General features: G+C 39.2%; 1 protein-coding gene across 2 annotated transcripts in view; it reads right to left on the reverse strand.

Moving 5' to 3' along the window:
• Nucleotides 1-6: 6 nt before the first annotated feature.
• The window catches only part of LOC115225816 (protein FAM122A-like), a 26,980-nt gene continuing 4,486 nt past the window's right edge, over nt 7-22,500 (reverse strand). The window contains exons 2-10 of one of the 2 annotated variants that reach the window (XM_036514526.1): nt 16,309-16,835; nt 8,245-8,317; nt 6,855-6,937; nt 5,280-5,331; nt 3,896-4,018; nt 2,523-2,614; nt 2,286-2,332; nt 994-1,099; nt 7-410 (exon numbers count right to left, since the gene is read on the reverse strand). In XM_036514526.1, coding sequence (XP_036370419.1) covers nt 134-410; nt 994-1,099; nt 2,286-2,332; nt 2,523-2,614; nt 3,896-4,018; nt 5,280-5,331; nt 6,855-6,937; nt 8,245-8,317; nt 16,309-16,442 — 987 coding nt within the window. In that variant the 5' untranslated portion in view covers nt 16,443-16,835 and the 3' untranslated portion in view covers nt 7-133. The remainder of the gene's footprint in view (nt 411-993; nt 1,100-2,285; nt 2,333-2,522; nt 2,615-3,895; nt 4,019-5,279; nt 5,332-6,854; nt 6,938-8,244; nt 8,318-16,308; nt 16,836-22,500) is intronic. The other variant, XM_029796785.2, reaches the window with a different exon arrangement.

Here is a 22,500-nt window from a genome sequence, read left to right on the forward strand (position 1 = left end):
GCGTTGGTGGAAGTAACTGATAGGGGAGAGAAAGAGAGTTTTGGGAAGTGAGGAAGGGGGAAGAAAAAAAAACAAAAAAAAAAAAACTATGATTTGATTCGGGGGGTTAAATGTGACTGTAGCAGGAGTGGTGTCACACAGGGGGTGCCTGCTTCATGCCAGGGAAGCTCGGACTGTCCATGGGTCCGAGAATGTGGTCGGTGGATTCGGACATGTCTGAGTTCTCGGAATCTGTCGCACCCATATCTCGAGTGTCCCTCACCGGTGTAAAGCTGTACATAGGAGCAGGTTTTCCACTTTGCAAAGGGCTGAGCGGACTCAGCGATGATATACTCAAACTTCGCGGTGGTTGTATACAGGGTTCAGGGCTGCAGCACTCATCCATACTGCTGTTGGAAGACATTGTAAGGCTGCAAATAAGAGAAAGAGAATAATAATAATAATAATAATAATAATAAGCTTATATTCTGAAAGAGAAGCAGGCCTCAGTCTGTTCATCACATTATCTATAAGAGGAAGGGAAAGAGTCAAAATATACATCACAATGTATTTTCAGAAGAAGGGGAGGAGAAATAGTTATTGTTGAGAGAAATACAGTGTGTGTGTGAAAGATAGATAAACAGATAGATAGATAGACAGAAAGATAGATAGGTAGGTAGTGTTGCCACCATAGTAACTAACAATTTTTGATTAAAAACACAGGAATTTTAACCCTTTCGTTACTGTATTTATTTTGAGATGCTCTGTGTTTCTTTCAATTACTTTAAATATAACAAAGAATTTAGTAAAATAACTTAGTTATCATTCAGCTAGTGTTAAGAACATAAATTGTGACTAAGGTTTAGTGGAAGATTTTAATTCAAAACTTATGAAAACAAGACATTTGTACTCAGAGCCAGAGCTGGTTTCAGCCAGGTTGATAACGAAGGGTTTAAGTGAAGATAAGAGTGAAGATGTGCACAGTAAGCAGTGTATATACATGAATATACTCACAATTTAGGGTGTGTTGCTGTGATATTGCGGACTGGGGATGTTCCAGTGTTGAGTCTTTTAGGCGGGGTTAAGTAGCAATCGAATTTTTCACCGTCTCCACTTTCAGCTGAAATAACAAACATAGAAATATGAAGACAAATAAACACACCATCATTTACTAAATATAAAGATAGATTATATATATACTTCTATTCATATATTTGTTTCAGTCATCTTGACTGTGGCCATGCTGGAGCACTGCCTTTAGTTGAACAAATTGACCCTAGGACTTATTCCTCATTAGGCATAGTACTTTTTCTATCAGTCTCTTTTGCCGAACCGCTAAGCTATGGGGATGTAAATAAACCAACATCAGTTGTCAAGCGATGGTGGGGGAGACAAACACACACACACATATATGTATACGACAGGCTTCTTTCAGTTTCCGTCTACCAAATCCACTCACAAGGCTTTGGTCGACCCGAGACTATAGTAGAAGACATTTGCCCCAAGGTGACAAGCGGTGGGACTGAACCCGGAACCATGTGGTTGGTAAGCAAGCTACTTACCACAGAGCCACTCCTATCACATGACTGATCAGACTATCAAATGCTGTTACATATCGCTGGTCACAAAGTGCTTTGCATCGTTTTAAGCTTCAAAAGATGCCACGCAGCTGGTTCAGCAGGGAGGCCAATATTCCTCCTTGTTCGAAAAGGGGACTGGAACAACAACAAATGAGTTCTTGAACTCAACACACTGCTTGGTCTGGGAATTGAACACACGGTCTAGAGATTGTGAGTGCAACAGCCTAACCACTAGGCCACATGTCTTCAATATATATACTCTTTACTCTTTTACTTGTTTCAGTCATTTGACTGCAGCCATGCTGGAGCACCACCTTTAGTTGAGCAAATCGACCCCGGGACTTATTCTTTGTAAGCCCAGTACTTATTCTATCGGTCTCTTTTTGCCGAACTGCTAAGTGACAGGGACATAAACACACCCACCAGCATCGGTTGTCAAGCAATGCTACGGGGACAAACACACACATATATATATACATACACACATATATACGACAGGCTTCTTTCAGTTTCCGTCTACCAAATCCACTCACAAGGCATTGGTCGGCCCGAGGCTATAGTAGAAGACATTTGCCCAAGGTGCCACACAGTGGGACTGAACCCGTAACCATGTGGTTGGTTAGCAAGCTACTTACCACACAGCCACTCCTGCGCCTCATGTGCACATTTTCATTTTTTTTTTGAGGGGATAGAGGGAAAATACAAAATATTATATACATTACTTACATTTTCTTTTCCCAAGTGGGCTGTACCTGGCAATTGGACTCATGCTCCTGAAACAAAGAACATAAAGAATTAGGGGCATACATACAGTAATGCCTCGATATACAAGTTAATCTGTTCCCGGAGACCCCTCATATTATCCCCAGTATTTTTTTTAAATGACAAGGTATCCATGATCGGGGCTGACAGAAAGCTTAACAATAACAATTGAAATAACGAATTTAAAACCTCGTTACTCACCTCATCAATGTTTTTGTGTTCGGACTGTGCGTAGGACTTGACAAAAACGCAACATTTTTCACAGGAACTTGCATAGACGGAGAAAAACATTGCTGTTGAGAGAGGAGAGAGAGAACATTATCATTATCATCATCATCATCAACATTATCATCATTATCATTAATTAATGTCTGTTTTCCATGCTGGCATGGGTTGGATGGTTTGACAGGAGCTAGTAAGCTGGAGGACTGTGCCTAGTTTTGTTGTCTGCTTTGCCATGGTTTCTATTGCTGGATGCCCTTCCTGATGCCAACCGCTTTACAGAGTGCACTGGATGCTTTCTGCATCAGCCAGCACCAGTGGGGTTACCAAGTAACTCGCATGACAAAATCCTTTCAACTTGGGAAGTGGTTTTGTGCCAGTTGATGAGAAAGAGAGATGGTTGGATGGATGGATAGATAGATATACAAGCAGATGGATAGATGGAATAGTGGATTGCTATACCGACAGATGGATGGATGAGGGGAGAGAGAGAGAGAAATGGTTGGATAGATGGATGGATAGATATACAAGTAGATGGATGGATGGATGGATGGATGGAGAGAGAGAGATGGATAGATGGATGGGTGGATGGATATACAGACAGACGGATGGATGGATGGAGAGAGAGAGATGGATAGATGGATGGGTGGATGGATATACAGACAGACGGATGGATGGATGGAGAGAGAGAGATGGATAGATGGATGGGTGGATGGAAATACAGACAGACGGATGGATGGATGGATGGAGAGAGAGAGATGGATAGATGGATGGGTGGATGGAAATACAGACAGACGGATGGATGGATGGAGAGAGAGAGATGGATAGATGGATGGGTGGATGGATATACAGACAGACGGATGGATGGATGGAGAGAGAGAGAGATGGATAGATGGATGGATATACAGACAGATGGATGGATGGATGGAGAGAGAGATGGATAGATGGATGGGTGGATGGATATACAGACGAATGGATGGATGGATGGATGGATGAGGAGAGAGAGAGAGAGATGGTTGGATGGATCGATGGATAGATAGATGTACAAGCAGATGGATGGATGGATGGAGAGAGAGATGGATAGATGGATAAATGGAAGAATAGACAGAGAGAGAAATGGTGGTAGTGGTGGAGATGTGTTGGGACATACCCGTCACAGTTCAAGTGTCACATGTCGAGTGACAAAGTGATTGCAGAGCAATGCAAGATAAAGAGTTTTGTTCGAGAACACAACATAATCTCGACTGGTCCAGATTGAAGTTGCGAATGCAACACCCCCAACCACTAGGGCCATGCACCCTCACACTACAAGGAAGTACACCTGTAATGACTACAGCAGCAGCAATACTCACCTTGCCAAGCCGTTGTTGTGGTGGCGGTGGAGAAGGTGACCCACATGCCATGGCTGGCAGTGTAATTATGGACAGGGATTCACTGCAGGATCGTGATCTCCTCTCAGGTAACATGGCTTCCTCCTGCCATAAAGAAAAAATAAATAAAAAATAAACACGTCTCCACAGGTGGAAGGACAGTAGAAGGGGTTACAAGTCAGTTTGGTTTAGAAGGCAAGAGCGAAATGGTAAAGACAAAAGCAGGAATGGATTGAAAAATTGGAAAATTAAAAGCATTGTATAGATTCAGAAATATAGGTGTTCTCATATATATATATATATATATATATATATATATATATATATATATATATATATATATATATAATTACAAATTGAGATAGGGGTTGTGAGTGTAACCCTCTATGGGATAACACATATATCCAATATACTGCCAGTAAAGCACCCAACAAAGTTAATACATAAATGTTAAGAATTGCGATGCAATTAATTCATTTATTGTATTATATGGGCAAAGGTAAAATGTTTTACCACAAATTAATAATACATTTCTCCATTTTCTTATTATGTATATATATATATATATATATACAAGATAAGAAAATGGAGAAATACATCTAAATCAAATATCAATTACCAGATAATACTCAATCACATACTTTATTAAACCACCACATAAGAGACTGTAGGGTTAAATATAAAAAGCAGAACAAATCAGAGTACATAAAGGAATGTACATAAAAAAGTGTACATAAAAGAGTAATGTTGTATAATAAGTAGAATATATATAAAAGAGAATATAAATACAAGTAAATATAAATATAAGTATAAATTAGATCTTACTGGATATACGTTATCCCATAGAGGGTTGCATTTACAACCCCTATCTCAATTTGTATATATATATATATATATATATATATATATATTTTTATAGATATAGGGTAAAGAATTATTAATTTAATAATTAATACATTTTTACAAACCAAGGACGTTATATAGACCTCCTTGACTCAGGTTAGAGAAGGGGTGCGTATTATACACAAGGTTTAGGTTTTCCAGAGGTACAGCCCACTGAAAATTCCCTGCGTATTATACTCAAGGGTGGATTATACTTGAGGATTTACGGTAGTCCAAGAACTTTTTGATACCACCTCATACATCCTCATAACTTAGCAGTTCAGTATAAGATTCAATAGAATAAGTAGCAAATCTTTAACCCTTTAACAATTAGATTATTCTGTCAAATGTTAATGTTCGTTTATTCATGTTGTTTTGATTTAATCATGAATTGTCTTGTAGCTTCAGGATTTTGATGATGTAACTGTTTATTTTCTAGAATAGCAATTGTAGGGGAGAAATGAGAAAACAAAAAAAGACTCACCAAAGAAAAGTCTTCCCAAGAATTAGACATAGTAATGGCATTCTGTATTTGTCTGTGAAGTTTCAAGAAAAGAAAATTTTAAAATTAGAAAAAAAAATTTAATGGAAAATTACAAGAATAGATACAAGAAAAAAATGTATTTATTTTAATAATTGATTTCATAGATTAGGCTGAAGGACAGAAAATTTCGGAAGGGAATACAGCGGGGGTCGTTAACTACCTCAACTCTAGTGCTTGGCTGGGACTTGTTCTGCCAATCTAAAAGTTATACAAACATTGGTTTCAAATTTTAGTACGAGGCCAACAAGTTCATGGAACGGGATAAGCTGATTACACTGACCTCAGTGCTCGACTGAGGCTTATTTCATTGACACCCCTGAAAGAATAAAAAGCGAAGCTGACCTTGCAGAATTTGAACTCAGAACATGAAGACAGATGAAATACCGCTAAGCATTTTCCTCAGCGTGCTAAGGATTCTGCCAGCTTGCCACTTTACCAGACCAGCAAGCTTGGAGGAGGGTGTAAGTTGATTACATTAACCCCAGTATTCACCTGGTACTTATTTTATCAAACCCATAAGGATGAAAGGCAAAGTCAACCCTGACAGAATTTGAACTGAGAATATAAAAATATATAACGATTCTCCCAGTTCTCTGCCTTAATAAAAATAATAATAATAATAATAATAATAATAATAATCATCATCGCTTAACATCCATTTTCCATGCTAGCATGGGTTGGACGGTTTAACAGGGGTCTGGGAAGCCAGAAGGTTGCACCAGGCTCCGGTCTGATTTGGCAGTGTTTCTACAGCTGGATGCCCTTCCTAACGCCAACCACTACGTGAGTGTAGTGGGTGCTTTTTTACGTGCCAGGCGAGGCTGGCAACAACCACAATCGGTTGGTTGCCAAATAATAACAGTAATAATAATAATAATAATAATTATAATAATAATAATAATAATAATTATAATAATAATAATGTGTCGATTCTATGGGACTTCCCCGTGAAGACCGATAGGACTATAAAAGCTAATAAACTGGATAGCATTATAAAAGATCAGACAAAAAGGATGCGTTTATTAATTGACATGAGTATTCCCTGTGATCACAATATAGCGGCGAAAGAATTTGACAAGATTAGTAAGTATAAAGACCTGCTAATAGAAATTGAAAAAATGTGGCATCTCAAGGCGACTACAGTACCAGTGATTGTAGGATCTCTAGGAATGATAAGAAAAAGGTACTGAAACCTATTTGAAAATGATTCCAGGTTTACCATTCCAACAGGAAGTGCAAAAAATCGTATTAACTGGAACGGCTCATGTACTGAGAAGAGCATTATCGCTGTGAAAATAACATCCATCCATGAATTTATTTATTTATTAATTTTTAAATACATATTTTATCTGTGAATTTGCACGTGTAATCTGGGAATGCATGCAATGCCCTTCTCTGCCCTAGGTGTACGGAAAACACTCGGCGAGAAACGGAAGAAAATTTTGAAGAAAGAAGGAAAAAACATAATAATAATAATAACAACAATAATAAAGCTTTATGTAAATAAAGACAAACCTTTCATGCTCAGTTTCTCGATCAGTGATATGGCTTTCTTCTCTTTTGATTTGGTTTATTCTGTCAGGAATTTTCAGATTTGACTGTATAAAGAAAAAAAATTTAATAAATATAGACATATAGACAAAGACCTTAACTAAAAACATTGAAAGGACCTACCTACATACATACACACATACAAATACATGTTATGTGACCACGCAACTGACCAGACTGTCAGATGTTGTTACACATCGCTGGTCACAATGACCTTTGCATTGTTTTAGTGTTTGAACGACACCACTCCGCTGGCTAGGTGAGCAGGCCAATATTCCCCCACTGAGCAAAAAGGGGAATGGAGCAATGTGAAGCAAAGTGTTTTGCTCAAGAACACAACTCACCGCTCATTCTGAGAATTGAACCCGTGATCTGACAATCGTGAGCACAACACCCTAACCACTAGGCTATGCACTTTTTATACACACACACACAAACTTGTTGCTTAAAACAAAGAAACTGTTTAAAAAGAAAGCCTTCCCAAAAACTCATATTCTTTGTTTAGAGCAGGGGTCGGAGATTTTTTTTAACTGATTACCCCAAAATATATTTATTTACGCCAACATTACCCCCTTGATTCGAGAAGAAAAAATCATGGATAACAAGGAACAATTTTTTTTAAATATAATTTTACTTATGTCTAATGAGTCCTCATTACCTGAAAGAACTTCATTTTTATCCCACTTGGGGTAACTTACCCCAGTTCACTGATCCCTGATTTAAAGAATCCCCACACAGACACACACACACAAATATGCATATAGATTCAAATCAAGAAATAGCTGAACATACATCTTTTTTTTTTTACATCTTTTACTTGTTTCAGTCATTTGACTGCAGCCATGCTGGAGCACCGCCTTTAGTCGAGCAAATTGACCCCAGGACTTATTCTTTGTAAGCCTAGTACTTATTCTATCAGACTCTTTTGCCGAACTGCTAAATTATGAGAACGTAAACACGCCAGCAATAGTTTGCATGTGATACAACTCAAAACACAGTATTATGCATGTAAAGTATTATGCATGTCATTGGTCTACTGCTAGTCTCATGACTTGAACGTAACCTAAAATAGCTAAGACAATGCACGGGACAGCGAGCGCATGCACCTCAAGAGATAAAGTACACGATAGCGAACGTAAACATACGTCAGCTGTGAGAGATGTAAGGCAGCTCTACATCGTATATTTACGTTAACCGCGGGTAGGCAAGCAAAAGTGTGATCGCATATTTTTGTCAACCGTTGTCAAAGGGTTAAAGTGGTACCCCAGAATGGTTGCAGCCTAATGACTGAAACAAGTAAAAGATAACAGAAACAAATAACTGCAGAGGAATGAGGTAACTTAATCATACTTACATTTAGATTGTTCAGCGACATGTTACTGGAGCTGAATCTGCGAATCTTCGATTCTTGTTTTATCAAGGATGGACTGCATTGAAAGATAAATAAGTGTGAACCAATAGAAGATATACACATCGTCATTGTTATCATCATTTTTCATGCACTTTCCATATTGGAATTTGTTGGACAGTTCCACAGGATTCACCCAATCAGAAGATCACATCTTGTTACAAACATACACAATCAAGCACCCAGTAGACTGGGTAAGGTGGTTGTAAGTTCTGAAGCTTTACAGCAGCAACCATAAAAATAAGCACAATGAAAGGTAGGTCTGGTGATATTGTGGAGAAGCCAGAGCAGAGCTCAATGTATGTGCGCTGTGTGCAAGAGGTAAGATGGAAGGGATCCTCAACTAAGCCAGTACCAATTCTTCTAGGTGAGTAATAATGGCAACAGGAGTGGAGTATGCATGCTCTTAGCTGAGAAATAGATTGATGAAGTAATTGAAGTAGAGAGGGTGTATGATAGGATAATTAAGATGAGACTAGTTATAGGCAACTCAACAGTGACATATTTCTGCATATGCCCCACAGGTAAAATTGACAGAAACATAGATGGACTGCTTTTATGAACCCTTCTGCAGACAACATCAATGGTGACTGACAGCAACTTCCTTATTGAAGTTTGTGGCTTCAATGATCATGCTGTCGAACACAATTATGGCTTCTATAACATACACGGAAGCTACTGGTATGGTTCAAGAATGGATGGAAGCACTCCGTCGGTTACGATGATGAGGGTTCCGGTTGATCCGAATCAACGGAACAGCGTGCTCATGAAATTAACGTGTAAGTGGCTGAACACTCCACAGACACGTGCACCCTTAATGTAGTTCTCGGGGATATTCAGTGTGACACAGAGAGTGACAAGGCCGGACCCTTGAAATACAGGTACAACAGAAACAGGAAGTAAGAGTGAGAGAAAGTTGTGGTGAAAGAGTACAGCAGGGATCACCACCATCCCCTGCCGGAGCCTCGTGGAGCTTTTAGGTGTTTTCGCTCAATAAACACTCACAACGCCCGGTCTGGGGATCGAAACCGCGATCCTATGACCGCGAGTCTGCTGCCCTAACCACTGGGCCATTGCGCCTCCTATGGTTCAAGAAATAAGAAGGATGTAAAGGCTCTTGGAGTTCTGTAATGCAATTAAAATAACAATTGCAACACTCTTTAAGAGACCTCGCAATCACCTCTGTACCTACAAGTCTGGTGAGCACAAGTCACATAGATTACATTCTCACCGTGAGATGAGACAGAAGGGCTATAGTAAATACCAAAACTGTTGTTCCTGACAAAGACTGCATCCAGCAACATAAATTAGCAGCTTCAGAACCAGAACTAAGTGAACACAGAAACAGAAGTAAAAGATCCCACGGTTGGGGATAGGTTCAGGGAAATTCTACTCAACTCACATGACTGTTTTGAGCGGGATGGGCTACTCGACCAGAAGAAAATTCTAACTGGGCCTCACCTGCAAGGTCATGTGCTGTTTATCTTGATATGAGATCACCATGTCGCGCACATATGGTTGTGATGCACGTGCCTGGTGTAACCTTATCAAACGGGTAGTCATGATGGGTATACTGGGCTTCGTATATTTTACTCCAGCGTCACTTTGATGGCATACACTGCTCTCTCACTCAATAATAATAATAATAATAATAATAATAATAATAATAATAATAATAATAATAATAATAATAATGAGAAGAAGAATCTGGCTAATGCTTACTAGATCTGCCTTTCATTGTACCTACATTGACTTATTTCTTTACTACCTACAAGGGGCTAAACACAGAGAAGACAAACAAGGACAGACAAACGGATTAAGTCTATTATATCGACCCCAGTGTGTAACTGGTACTTATTTAATCGACCCCGAAAGGATGAAAGGCAAAGTCGACTTCGGCGGAATTTGAACTCAGAACGTAACAGCGGACGAAATATGGCTACGCATTTCGCCGACATGCTAACGTTTCTGCCAGCTCGCTGCCTTTGACTGTGACAGCTTCAAAGCTGTGGACTTGAAAGAAAGAGTGAGTTGTAAGCTGGAGGAAGGTGTACCGATTCCAGCACTTGGAAGCAAGGTTTGTGCGAAGGTACCCTGCAGGCAACGGGCTCTTGCACACACACACCCCAGTGTCACTTTGATGGCATGCACTGCTCTCTCACTCAATAATAATAATACATACATACATACATACATACATCTAAAGCAAAATTTTTTCAGGGGCTTATTTTGCTGTGTGGACCCCCAAAAATCTTACATGGACCCTCGGGGACCATACAGACTCCGGTTGAAAACCACTAATCTAAGGTAATATTCTTTCATGACCAGATACGTTTTTATAGGAGACTGGCGATGAACAACATTGCCTGCATAAGTGACGTTCATTTACTGCTATCATGTGATGTCAAAACAAGGAGACACACATATATATATCATCATCATCATCATTTAGCGTCCGCTTTCCATGCTGGCATGGGTTGGACGGTTCAACTGGGGTCTGGGAAGCCAGGAGGCTGCACCAGGCTCCAGTCTGAGCAGTGTTTCTACAGCTGGATGCCCTTCCTAACGCCAACCACTCCATGAGTGTAGTGGGTGCTTTTTACGTGCCACCTGCACAGGTGCCAGGCGAGGCTGGCAATGGCCACGATCGGATTGGTGCATTTGACGTGCCACCGGCACGGAAGCCAGTCAAAGCGGCGTTGGCATTGGCCACGATTCGGATGGTGCTCTTTACGTGCCACCGGCACAGAAGCCAGTCTAGGTGGCACTGGCATCGGCCACGTTCAGATGGTGCTTTTTACGTGCCACCGGCACAGGGATCACAACTGCAGTTTCCATTGATTTTGATGTTGGTGTACTTGACTCAATGGATCTCCTCAAGCACAGGGTCAAAATGGTATTTCTTCACAAACAATAATTTTATATTCAAGTACACATCTTGTAATATACCGTTTAAAGCCTATTCGCTGTAATCAGCTACCTGATGTCATCATCATCATCATCATTTAATGTCCGCTTTCCATGTTAGCATGGGTTGGACGGTTTTGACTGAGGTCTGGCAAACCAGATGGCTGCACCAGATTCCAATCTTGATCTGCAGAGTTTCTACAGCTGGATGCCCTTCCTAATACCAACCACTCCAAGAGTGTAGTGGGTGCTTTTATGTGCCACCAGCAAGAGGGCCAGCTAGGCGGTACTGGCAACGGTCACACTCAAATGGTGTTTTTCATGTGCCACCTGCACAGGAGCCAGTCCAGCGGCACTGGCAATGACCTCGCACAAATGTTTTTTTTCACATGCCACCAGCACAAGTGCTAGTAAGGTGACGCAGGTAACGATCACACTCAAATGGTATTTTTAACATGCCATCGGCATGGAGGCCAGCTTGTTGCTCTGGCAACGATCACACTCGTATGGTACTCTTAGCGCTCCACTAGCATGGATGCCAGTCATCAAATTTGATTTCAATTTCGATTTCACTTGCATCATCAGGTCTTTGCAAGCTGACTTTAGTGTCCAATGAAGGAAAGGCATGCATAAATGGACTGGTTACACCCCTGGCATAGGCCACAAGGTTATGGTCCCACTTGCACTTGCTGAGTCTTCTCAAGCACAGTATAGATTTAAATAACACTGGATTTTTGTCACCCTCTAACTGTTCATCCTCTGACAGGAGTTCCCCTCCTTAAATGTCCCTTCTCTTCTCATAATTCCTTGTCTTGCAAGTTACGTGGTGACCCTGCCATCGCTGGTTCCGTGTAAAAAGCATCCAGCCATAAAAATCATGCCAAAACTAACCTTGCCTGTGCTAGTACCATGTATAGAGCACTGAGGCCAATCTTCAGAGTGGTTGGTGTTAGGAAGGACATCAAGCCATAAAAACCTTGCTAGAACAGGCACAGTAGTATGGAGTACGCTTTCTACCTGGCCAGCTCCTGTGAACTGTCTTACCCATGCATACATGGAAGATGAACATTAAATGATGATGATATATATATATAAGCTGAAGTTGTCTGTGTGTGGCAGGTTTGGTAGCCTTCAACTAACTCTATCTCCTCCGAGACCCTGCAGCGCAAGTTGACCAAAATTGAGAGTATGATAGAAGAAGGCTTGCTCTTCATTCCGTAGAAGATAAAATTCAAATCGGACCATGTTAACACAAAAAATTATTTACATCAAAAAGATGCTTTTTTTCTATGAAAATCTCTATTTTTTACGATTTTTTTACTGCTGTGTCGCCATTTTTTGGTGTATTTCAACCAGAAAAATGCTCACTTAAAGAGAATAACAAGCTACATAATGCAAAATTTTTACTTTTCAAAAATTTCAATTCTAAAGGGTCGAAACAAACCCAAGCAACGCCGGGCGATACTGCTAGTATATATAAACAGCTCAAATTTACAGAAAACAAAAGACGAAGACAGCTGAACAAACAGCAAGCAGGTGTATTAGCTTAATGCTCAGGAAGAATGGAAATGTCCTTGACGTTTCAAAGCCTTTGACGTTTCAAAGTCTTTGACATGTCAAAGAGCCTACGCTTTTTAACAGAAAGGATTAAGAAGAAAAGAAACAGAGATGTGTAGGGATTAACGGTTCAACATGATATATGCCAGTATGGAACATGAACATTAAATGATTATGATAATGATGATTTACATACATACAAGACAAAGACCTCAGCATGTGAAGGCTGTGAATTTGAGCTTGAGATCATACTGGTTTGGTGAGCTTACTCTGCTACACTGGCTCAACATCGTTTGGCAGAGAGATGCAGTTTTTTTATACTCATATCCAGGAGTAATTAAGTTAATTACATCAATCCCAGTGCTCAACTCGTACTTTTCTTAATCAAATCCAAAAGGATGAAAGAAAAAGTCAAGATACATCATCATCATCGTTTAACGTCCGTTTTCCTTGCTAGCATGGGTTGGACGGTTCGACCAGGGTCTGGGAAGCCAGGAGGCTGCGCCAGGCTCCAGTCTGATCTGGCAAGGTTTCTACAGCTGGATGCCCTTCCTAATGCCAACCACTCCGTGAGTGCAGTGAGTGCTTTTTACGTGCTACCGGCACAGGTGCCAGACGAGGCTGGCAAACGGCCACGATCGTGTGTTGCTTTTTACGTGTCACCGACACGGACGCCAGTCAGGTGGTGACGCATTCCATAAGTTTTGAGATTTTTTTTTTAGAAGAGGCAGTTATAACTTTCCTAAATTACTGTAATTTTAGTAGAGAAGATTCACAAAGAAGATCGTCTTTTTGCAACAGCTCAGCTACTGGGAAAGGTTGAAACAGCTAAAACTCTACTCCCTGGAAAGAAGACGGGAGAGGTATGCAGTAATATATATCTGGAAGATTCTGGAAGGAATTTTGCCAAATTTTGGCATTGAAAGCTACACCAATGCCAGAATGGGACGACACTGCATAGTACCAAAGAGCGCAGCTTGCCATCGTGCTTCAGGACTAGTTACTGCAACAGCCTGGGTTTCAAAGACCCACAGCTTTTTAATATTCTCCCAAAGAGTCTGAGGAACTTGCACAAAGTAGATGTAGTGGTTTTTAAATCAAAGCTGGACCTCTTCCTGTCGAGAGTCCCTGATGAACCTACCTCACAGCAAGAGGTGCAAATGAGAGTAGCTATATCAAACTCCATGCTTCACCAAGTGTCATATATTAGAGGAGGCTCTTAGTAATAACAGTGTAGCAAAATGGCGGTGCTCCAGCATGGCCGCAGCTCTGAGCTGAAACTAAAGAGAGAAAAAAAAATACCTTCTAATAAGCTGACCTGCCAACTTTTGTTATTCCAGATTGAAGGGGACAGCTGTAACAGCACTATAAACACACCCTGCTAAACACGATCACAATTCCATCCTGGTAAACCAACAATTTCACAGAGATGGGTACCAGAAATGGCCACCACCAACAGTCCAGACCTTGCTCCCAGTGACTTTTGGTTGTTCCCCAAACTGAAGGCAGTCATTTTGAAGGCATTGAGAAGATGCAGCAGACTGCAACAAGAGTTGTGGACACCTTCACTTTGGAGGGCTTCCATGGGGCCTATGCAAAGTGGCTGAAGAATTACACAAGTTCCTTAAAGTCAGAGGGTCCTACTTTGAAGGAGTTTAGATTTTTGTAGTCCTTTGAAATTAATATTTCGTTTTGGGATTTGGTTTGCAAGATTCTTTATGTGAGTTTGTGTGTTGAAGCATATTCTGTTATGTCTGGGGAGAGTCATTTTCTTTTTGTGTCTTATAATGTAACACACTCACTGGTAAAATTTCCACTTATTCCTTAATTTTACTTTCCTAAAATTTCCGTTGCGTCTTGCAACCTTTTCAATAGTCAAAACTTTTGAAAAGGTTGCAAGAATTTGAAATTAATGTCTTCCTTGAAAAAGTCTCAAATCTTCTGGAATGTGCCAATGAACATACAAACATACAGAAATATATATATATGCACACACAAACATACATAAATGTTGAATGAGAATGAGTGCTCAATGCCCGATTAGTGGATAAAATTTCTTTATTTGTGTATTAAGGCTACCATTGGTTTCATGTTAAGAAAATAATATCTTAACAATTTTTCAAGCCAATCATACAGCAGAATGGTATCTGTCTCCCTTTTGGATGAAATATGTATGTGTGCATGTGTGTGTGTGTGTGTGTGTGTGTGTATTTATGCATTAGTTTTGGGGAATTCCTGATGTGAGAATGTGCTTTGAAACAGATATTGTTACACTCAGAGATGGTCATTTTTTTTTTATTCAATACAGATAAAAACTATGGTAAAGTGCACGTGTTTCATTGGTAAAAAAAAGAAAAGACCAACCCCAAGTATAGCGATATATAAAATTAAATAGGTATCATTACCATTATTGATAATAATAATAATGATAATAATAAAGTGGATAGCACGTTTATACCATTATAGATAAAAATACAAACAAAATTCAGTAGGGTATTAGAATACCACTGGCTATAAACATATTCCTTACTTTTGTAGTTCGTACATGGTAAGCCTATTTCTGTTATGTTTGGTGCATTCACCATGTGTAGTTTAATAGTGAGTAATTCGTGGTTTTACAGTGATAGCTCTGTTTATAGCGTGTAGTATTCTAATACTCTACTGAATTTTATTTATATATATATATATATATATATATATATAAGTATGTGTGTGTATGTATAAGAGTGTTGATGTATGTGTGTGTATGTATAACCGAAATTGCGAGGATGATCCAGTTCTTGACTGAAGATTAGAGGCTTCGAATGACCTGTCCGTTTTCATATCGTCTATTTGAATGTTTTACGTTCTTGTCCCATTTTGCATTTTTATATATATATATTTTTATACATATATATATATATATTATATATATATATATATATATATATATATATATATATATATATTGATAAAAACGGTAAGACAACAAAAGAAAGAAAGAGACCTCGATATGATGTAAATAGAGGAATTTATCTGTAAATGTAATATCTGACAATTATTTGGTAGCCATGATAAAACTCCGAGTTTCGGATGCCGAGGTGGAAAGCCACGCCGCCATCTCTTCAGTTATCCGGCCATCGGAAAAATGCATCGGAAAAATCCGGCCATCAGAAAAAAAGGCATTTTTCCGATGGCTGGATAACTGAAGAGATGGCGGCGTGGATTTCCACCTTGGCATCCAAAACTCGGAGTTTTATCATGGCTACCAAATAATTGTCACATATTACATTTACAGACATATATATATATATTTAACAAAGACTTTCTTTCACCTGAGGATGTAGCTTAAATTCTCCATTATTTTGCAGGATTTTTCACATTTTGCATTAATGCTGACATGTAAGTAATCTATTTATTAAATATTATAATATAAATTATTCACATGATTTTAAGTTACGAAACAATTTGTTGTGACATTAGAATTTTCTTGTTAAATAAAATTTCATCAAGCTATTTCTGTCATTCATGACTCTGTATATAAAAACTCAAAGAAATTATACATACCTGTAGTCAACAGCCGACACAGTCAGAACATTTATCATGGGGGCACTGTTTGAGCGCTTCAGGCCTCCAGTGCCACAGCTGCTCGTCCCTACTGTCGAGGGACAGCTGCTCACAGACGGAGGATCAACTTCCATTGTTCACCAGATGTATATTATATAATTGTAAATATATGTATATAAATACATACAGATATAGTAGTCTATTTACATATATGTCTGTATACGTCGATACATATATATGCGTTTATGTGTATGAGCATGTGTATATGTGATTGTGTATAAGATTGTCTCACAAGTGGCAAAAATATGTCCAAATAAGTCAACAGGCCACTGACTTGACAGTGGTCACTGTTGCTGCACCTGTACCAAGTTGTACAGCTAGCCAGGTACAAACAGGTAAATATCCATCATCATTGCAACAAACTGCAGTACAATGCAGTGACGTTGGTACACAGTCTGTGGTGGTGGTCACTATATATATATATAAATGTGTGCCCTTGCAGTAGATCGAGTGGATTGTTGCTGCAACTGTAAAAGAAGAAAAGACAATCTGGTAAGGGTTTGTTACATAAGGGTGTGCAGAAGAGAGAGAGAGAGAGAGAGAGACAGGTACAGAGAAAGATGGACACTGAGAGATAGACAGACAGACAGATAGAAAGAGAGTGTTTCTTTGTTCACCATAAGGTTGAGAAAAAGAGGGGACAATACGGGGACAGACAAAACAAACGTTGGGGGTCAGGGTATCGAATGAGACGAAACGTATGAATAAACAAACAATTAAAATATATACAATTAAATGAGAATGAGTGATTAACAAAAAATGAAGCGGAGGACGCGGTTGACCCCCAAAACCACATACTCACACTGAAGACTTTGCTTTCTCCTTTTTTAAATTCTCGATTAAACAAGTTCTTTCACTCGCAACATACTTGCTGGCGGCGAGCTGGCAGAATTGTTAGCACGCCAGGTGAAATGCTTAGCGCTATTTCATCTGTCTTTACGTTCTGAGTTCAAATTCCGCCAAGGTCGACTTTGCCTTTCATCGTTTTGGGGTCGATTAAATAAGTACCAGTTACGCACTGGGGTTGATGTAATCGACTTAATCTGTTTGTTTGTCCTCTCTGTGTTTAGCCCCTTGTGGGTAGTAAAGAAATAGCTATATACTTCCATCTTTTACGAAACACACTTTGCGACAGGCATTTCTTCTCCAAGAAGACAATGACGATCATTTTCAATGCTCATATGATGTCTGGACAAGGGTAGACACAAATACATATACATAGACACAAGTGTGTGTGTGTGTGTGTGTGGTGTGTGTGTGTGTGTAAGTAGAGATTTCAAACTTCAAATCCTCAAAGCCACAGTCAAACCAATTCTACTATATGGCTCAGAAAGCTGGACGTTATCAAAGAAGCTTGAGAGGCGGTTGGATGGAACTTACACTCGCCTCCTTATGAGAGCTCAAAATCTCTCGTGGAAGCGTCATTCAACCAAAATACAAATATATGGGAAACTACCACCTGTGTCATCTCTTGTGAAAGGTAGAAGAGTCCAGTTTGTTGGACATTGTTGTAGAGCTGAAAATGAGGCAATTTCTACTCTTCTCCTCTAGAAGCCATCTACTCGCGTTACCAGAGGGCGCACACTATCCTACCCTGATGTAATCTCCAGGGATACAGGCATCCAGCAACAGGACCTCCATAATGCTATGATGGACTGTGAAGTCTGGCGTAGCATGGTAAATTCCATTGTCTCGACCACGGTCAAACAATGATGATGATGATGATGTGTGTGTGTGTGTGTGTGTGTGTGTGCAAGCACGCATGTATATGGTTGAGTCTCACTGTGTGGAACCTTGGGCAAGTATCTTCTACTATAGCCTCAAGCTGACCAAAGCCTTGTGAGTGGATTTGGTAGATGGAAACTGAAAGAAGCCTGTCATGTGTGTGTGTGTATATTTTCTTTTACTTGTTTCAGTCATTTGACTGTGGCCATGCTTGAGCACCGCCTTTAATCGAGCAACTCAACCCCGGGACTTATTCTTTTTGTAAGCCCAGTACTTATTCTATTGGTCTCTTTTGCCGAACCGCTAAGTGACGGGGACATAAACACACCAGCATCGGTTGTCAAGCGATGCTAGGGGGACAAACACAAACATACACACATACATATATACACATATATACGACAGGCTTCTTTTCAGTTTCCGTCTACCAGATCCACTCACAAGGCTTTGGTCGGCTCGAGGCTATAGTAGAAGACACTTGCCCAAGGTGCCACGCAGTGGAACTGAACCTGGAACCATGTGGTTGGTAAACAAGCTACTTACCACACAGCCACTCATCTTTTGCCTTTTATATTTTACTGGTTTCAGTCACTTGGCTGTAACCATGCTGGAGCACCACCTCGAAGGGGTTTTAATTGAACAAATCAACTCCAGGACTTATTTTTAAGCCTCGTACTTATTCTAACATTCTCTTTTGCTGAACCGCTAAGTTGTCAAGCAGTGATGGGGCGACAAACACACATACACACACACATATATGTGTATAATTTTGGGGACCATTGGGTATATGTCAGTTAGCATGTTGAGTAAAACATGTTCATAGTTTGGGCTGCTTGGTGTCATCCATGGTTGGGATATAGTTCCTCTGGATCTACATCAGGAATTCTGCAGTGTTAGTTGAGATAATTATAATTGATGAGGGAAATGGAAGACAGATTTGGCTCTAGTCTTTATTCAGTACAACGATCATTTTGAAACATCCTGGCATAAGGCTAGCAATTTCAGGGGACAGGAAAGTCGATTACATCACCACCACCACCATCACCCCAGTGCTTAACTAATACTTATTTCATAGACCCTGAAAAGATGAAGACTAGAGCTGACTTAGCAGAATTTGAACTCAGATTGTAATGATGCATGAAATGCCACTAAGCATTTCCTCTGGTGCCAACTCGCCACCTTAACCATTTTGATACCTATATCTTTAGTACCCACAAGGGGCTAAACACAGAGAGGACAAACAAGGACAGACAAACTGATTAAGTCGATTATATCGACTCCAGCGCGTAACTGGTACTTAATTTATCGACCCTGAAAGGATGAAAAGTAAAGTTGACCTCGGCAGAATTTGAACTCAGAATGTAACGGCAGACGAAATACTGCTAAGCATTTCGTCCGGCATGCTAACATTTCTGCCAACGTTTTGATACCAACCCAGCTGAAACAGCCTCTGGTTCTGTAGTACAAATGTCCTGTTTTCAAAAGTTCTGAATTAAAATTTTCCACCAAACCTTAGTCACAATTTATGTTCCTAACACTAGCTTAATGATAACTAAGTTATTTTACTAAATTCTTTGTTATATTCAAAGTAATTGAAAGAAACACAGAGCATCTCAACAGAAATAGGGTAACAAAAGGGTTAAAATATATAATAGAGAAACAATTCTTTACCCTTTTGATACAAACCCAACTGAAACAGCCTCTGGTTCTGTAGTACAAGTGTTTTGTTTTCAGAAGTTCAGAATTAAAAATCTTCCACCAAACCTTAGTCACAATTTATGTTCCTAATGCTAGCTGAATAACAACTAAGCTATTTTACTAAATTCTTTGTTATATTCAAAATTAATTGAAAGAAACACAGAGCATCTCAACAGAAATAGGGTAACAAAAGGGTTAAGGAAGATCATAAAATCAGTTTCAAATTTTAGCACAAGGCCAGCAATTTCAGAGAAGGGTTAGGTTGACTACATCAACCCCAGTGCTCAACTGGTGCTTATTTTATCGTTCCTGAAAGGATGAAAGGCAAAGTCAACCTTAGCAGGATTTGAACTCAGAACATAAAGATAGACAAAATACTGCTAAACACTTTTCCGGCATAGTAATAATTCTGCCAACTCACCGCCTTAAGGAAGATGATAATTTTAACATGATGCCTAGTATGTCTTAGACTCATGACTATTACATCATGTCACATCTCAAAGAACAGGAGATAGCTACACAACATCTAATGACCAAAAAAGACAGCAAAACTCTTAAACCCCTAAGAAGCAACAGTAAATGCTGTTAATGCCATTCTTCAGTGGAGGGCACATCACATGTAATCATTCATCAGCACTCAGTATCCGTTTTCCAAACTAGCATGGGTTGGACAATTCAACAGGAGCTGACAAACCAGAGGACCCACGCCAAGCTTCAATGTCTTCATGGATACGGTTTCTGCAGTGAGCTGCCTTTCCTAACGCCACCCTCTTTACCAACGACTGGAAACGCCATCATATAATCAATTCTTATCTTTTCTTGTCAGGTATCCCCTGTTAATCCTATCTTTTCTACTATTACCCTCCGGCTGCACCTCTCCTACACATGGATCACAGTGGACTCTACTCTTGATGAGAAATCCTTGCAACACACCACGACGTCTAAAAAACCTTTGAACTTTATGTATAGATTGTTAGCCACTACACACATTTTTTTTCTCTCCTTGTTTTTTCTGTGTCCCTTTCTGTAGAAGAGCGTAGGCTCGAAACATAAAAGACTTTTTCTATTCCTGAGCATTATACTAATATATCTGTTTGTTTTGTACACCACCTGTCTTCGCCTTTTGTTTTTTTCGTAAACTCTCCCTATATATATATAACGATCTATCAGTCACCATGATAGATCGTTAGCCAATACACACATTTTTTTCTCTCCCTGTTTTTTATGTGTCCCTTTCTGTAGAAGAGCGTAGGCTCGAAACATAAAAGACTTTTTCTATTCCTAAGCGTTATATTAATACATCTGTTTGTTTTGTACACCACCTGTCTTCGTCTTTTGTTTTATTTGTATACTTTCTCTATATAACAATCTCTCTAGTGCAAGTGACATGATAAAATGCATCTAGTGCAATTCTGTAAAGCGAAGAGTCATATTTCATCACAACAGCAACTTTAGAGGGTTATTGAGTCCTTAATAGGACAAGATCTCATTGACTCTTCGCTTTACAGAATTGCACTAGATGCATTTTATCATGTCACTTGCACTAGAGAGATTGTTATATAGAGAAAGTATACAAATAAAACAAAAGACGAAGACAGGTGGTGTACAAAACAAACAGATGTATTAATATAACGCTTAGGAATAGAAAAAGTCTTTTATGTTTCGAGCCTACGCTCTTCTACAGAAAGGGACACAGAAAAAACAAGGAGAGAAAAAAAATGTGTGTAGTGGCTAACAATCTATATATATATACATACACATATATATATACATATATATACATACATATATATACATACATATATATACATATATATACATACATATATATACACATATATATATATATAAAATTCGATTAGAGGTTATGTTAGTCTCATGAAGGGATGCTATCATCCAAGAAAATACTGGTTCAATACCTAATATTTTGGTGGGGAATTGACTTGCTTAAAATAATATATATATATATATATCATCATCATCATCATCGTTTAATGTCTGTTTTCCATGCTAGCATGGGTTGGACAGTTCGACCGGGGTCTGGGAAGCCAGAAGGCTGCACCAGGCTCCAGTCTGATCTGGCAGTGTTTCTACAGCTGGATGCCCTTCCTAACATCAACCACTCCATGTGTAGTGGGTGCTTTTTACATGCCACCGATATATATATATATAAGCCCACTCGATTGGGAGAAAGCGCTAATCCAAATGATATGATCTGAATGATATGATATATATGTAAAAAATGTAATATATAAATAAATATCTATAAATATGAACCATCCGATCTGATTACCTCATTTTTTCTAATATATATATATATATATATATATTTCTTTATTACCCACAAGGGGCTAAACATAGAGGAGACAAACAAGGACAGACAAAGGGATTAAATCGATTACATCGACCCCAGTGCGTTATTGGTACTTAATTATCGACCCCGAAAGGATGAAAGGCAAAGTCGACCTCAGCGGAATTTGAACTCACAACGTAACGGCAGACGAAATACCGCTAAGCATTTCGCCCGACGTGCTAACGTTTCTGCCAGCTCGCCGCCTTATATATATATATATATATATATATATATATATATATATATTATATATATATATATATAGATATATATATATATATACATACACACACACGTGTGTGTATGTGTGTAAAGGCACATGGCTCCGTAGATAGAGTGTCGGGTTCACAATCATG

Source organism: Octopus sinensis, linkage group LG28 (genome assembly GCF_006345805.1).
Source record: "Octopus sinensis linkage group LG28, ASM634580v1, whole genome shotgun sequence".
NCBI classification, from domain to species: domain Eukaryota; kingdom Metazoa; phylum Mollusca; class Cephalopoda; order Octopoda; family Octopodidae; genus Octopus; species Octopus sinensis.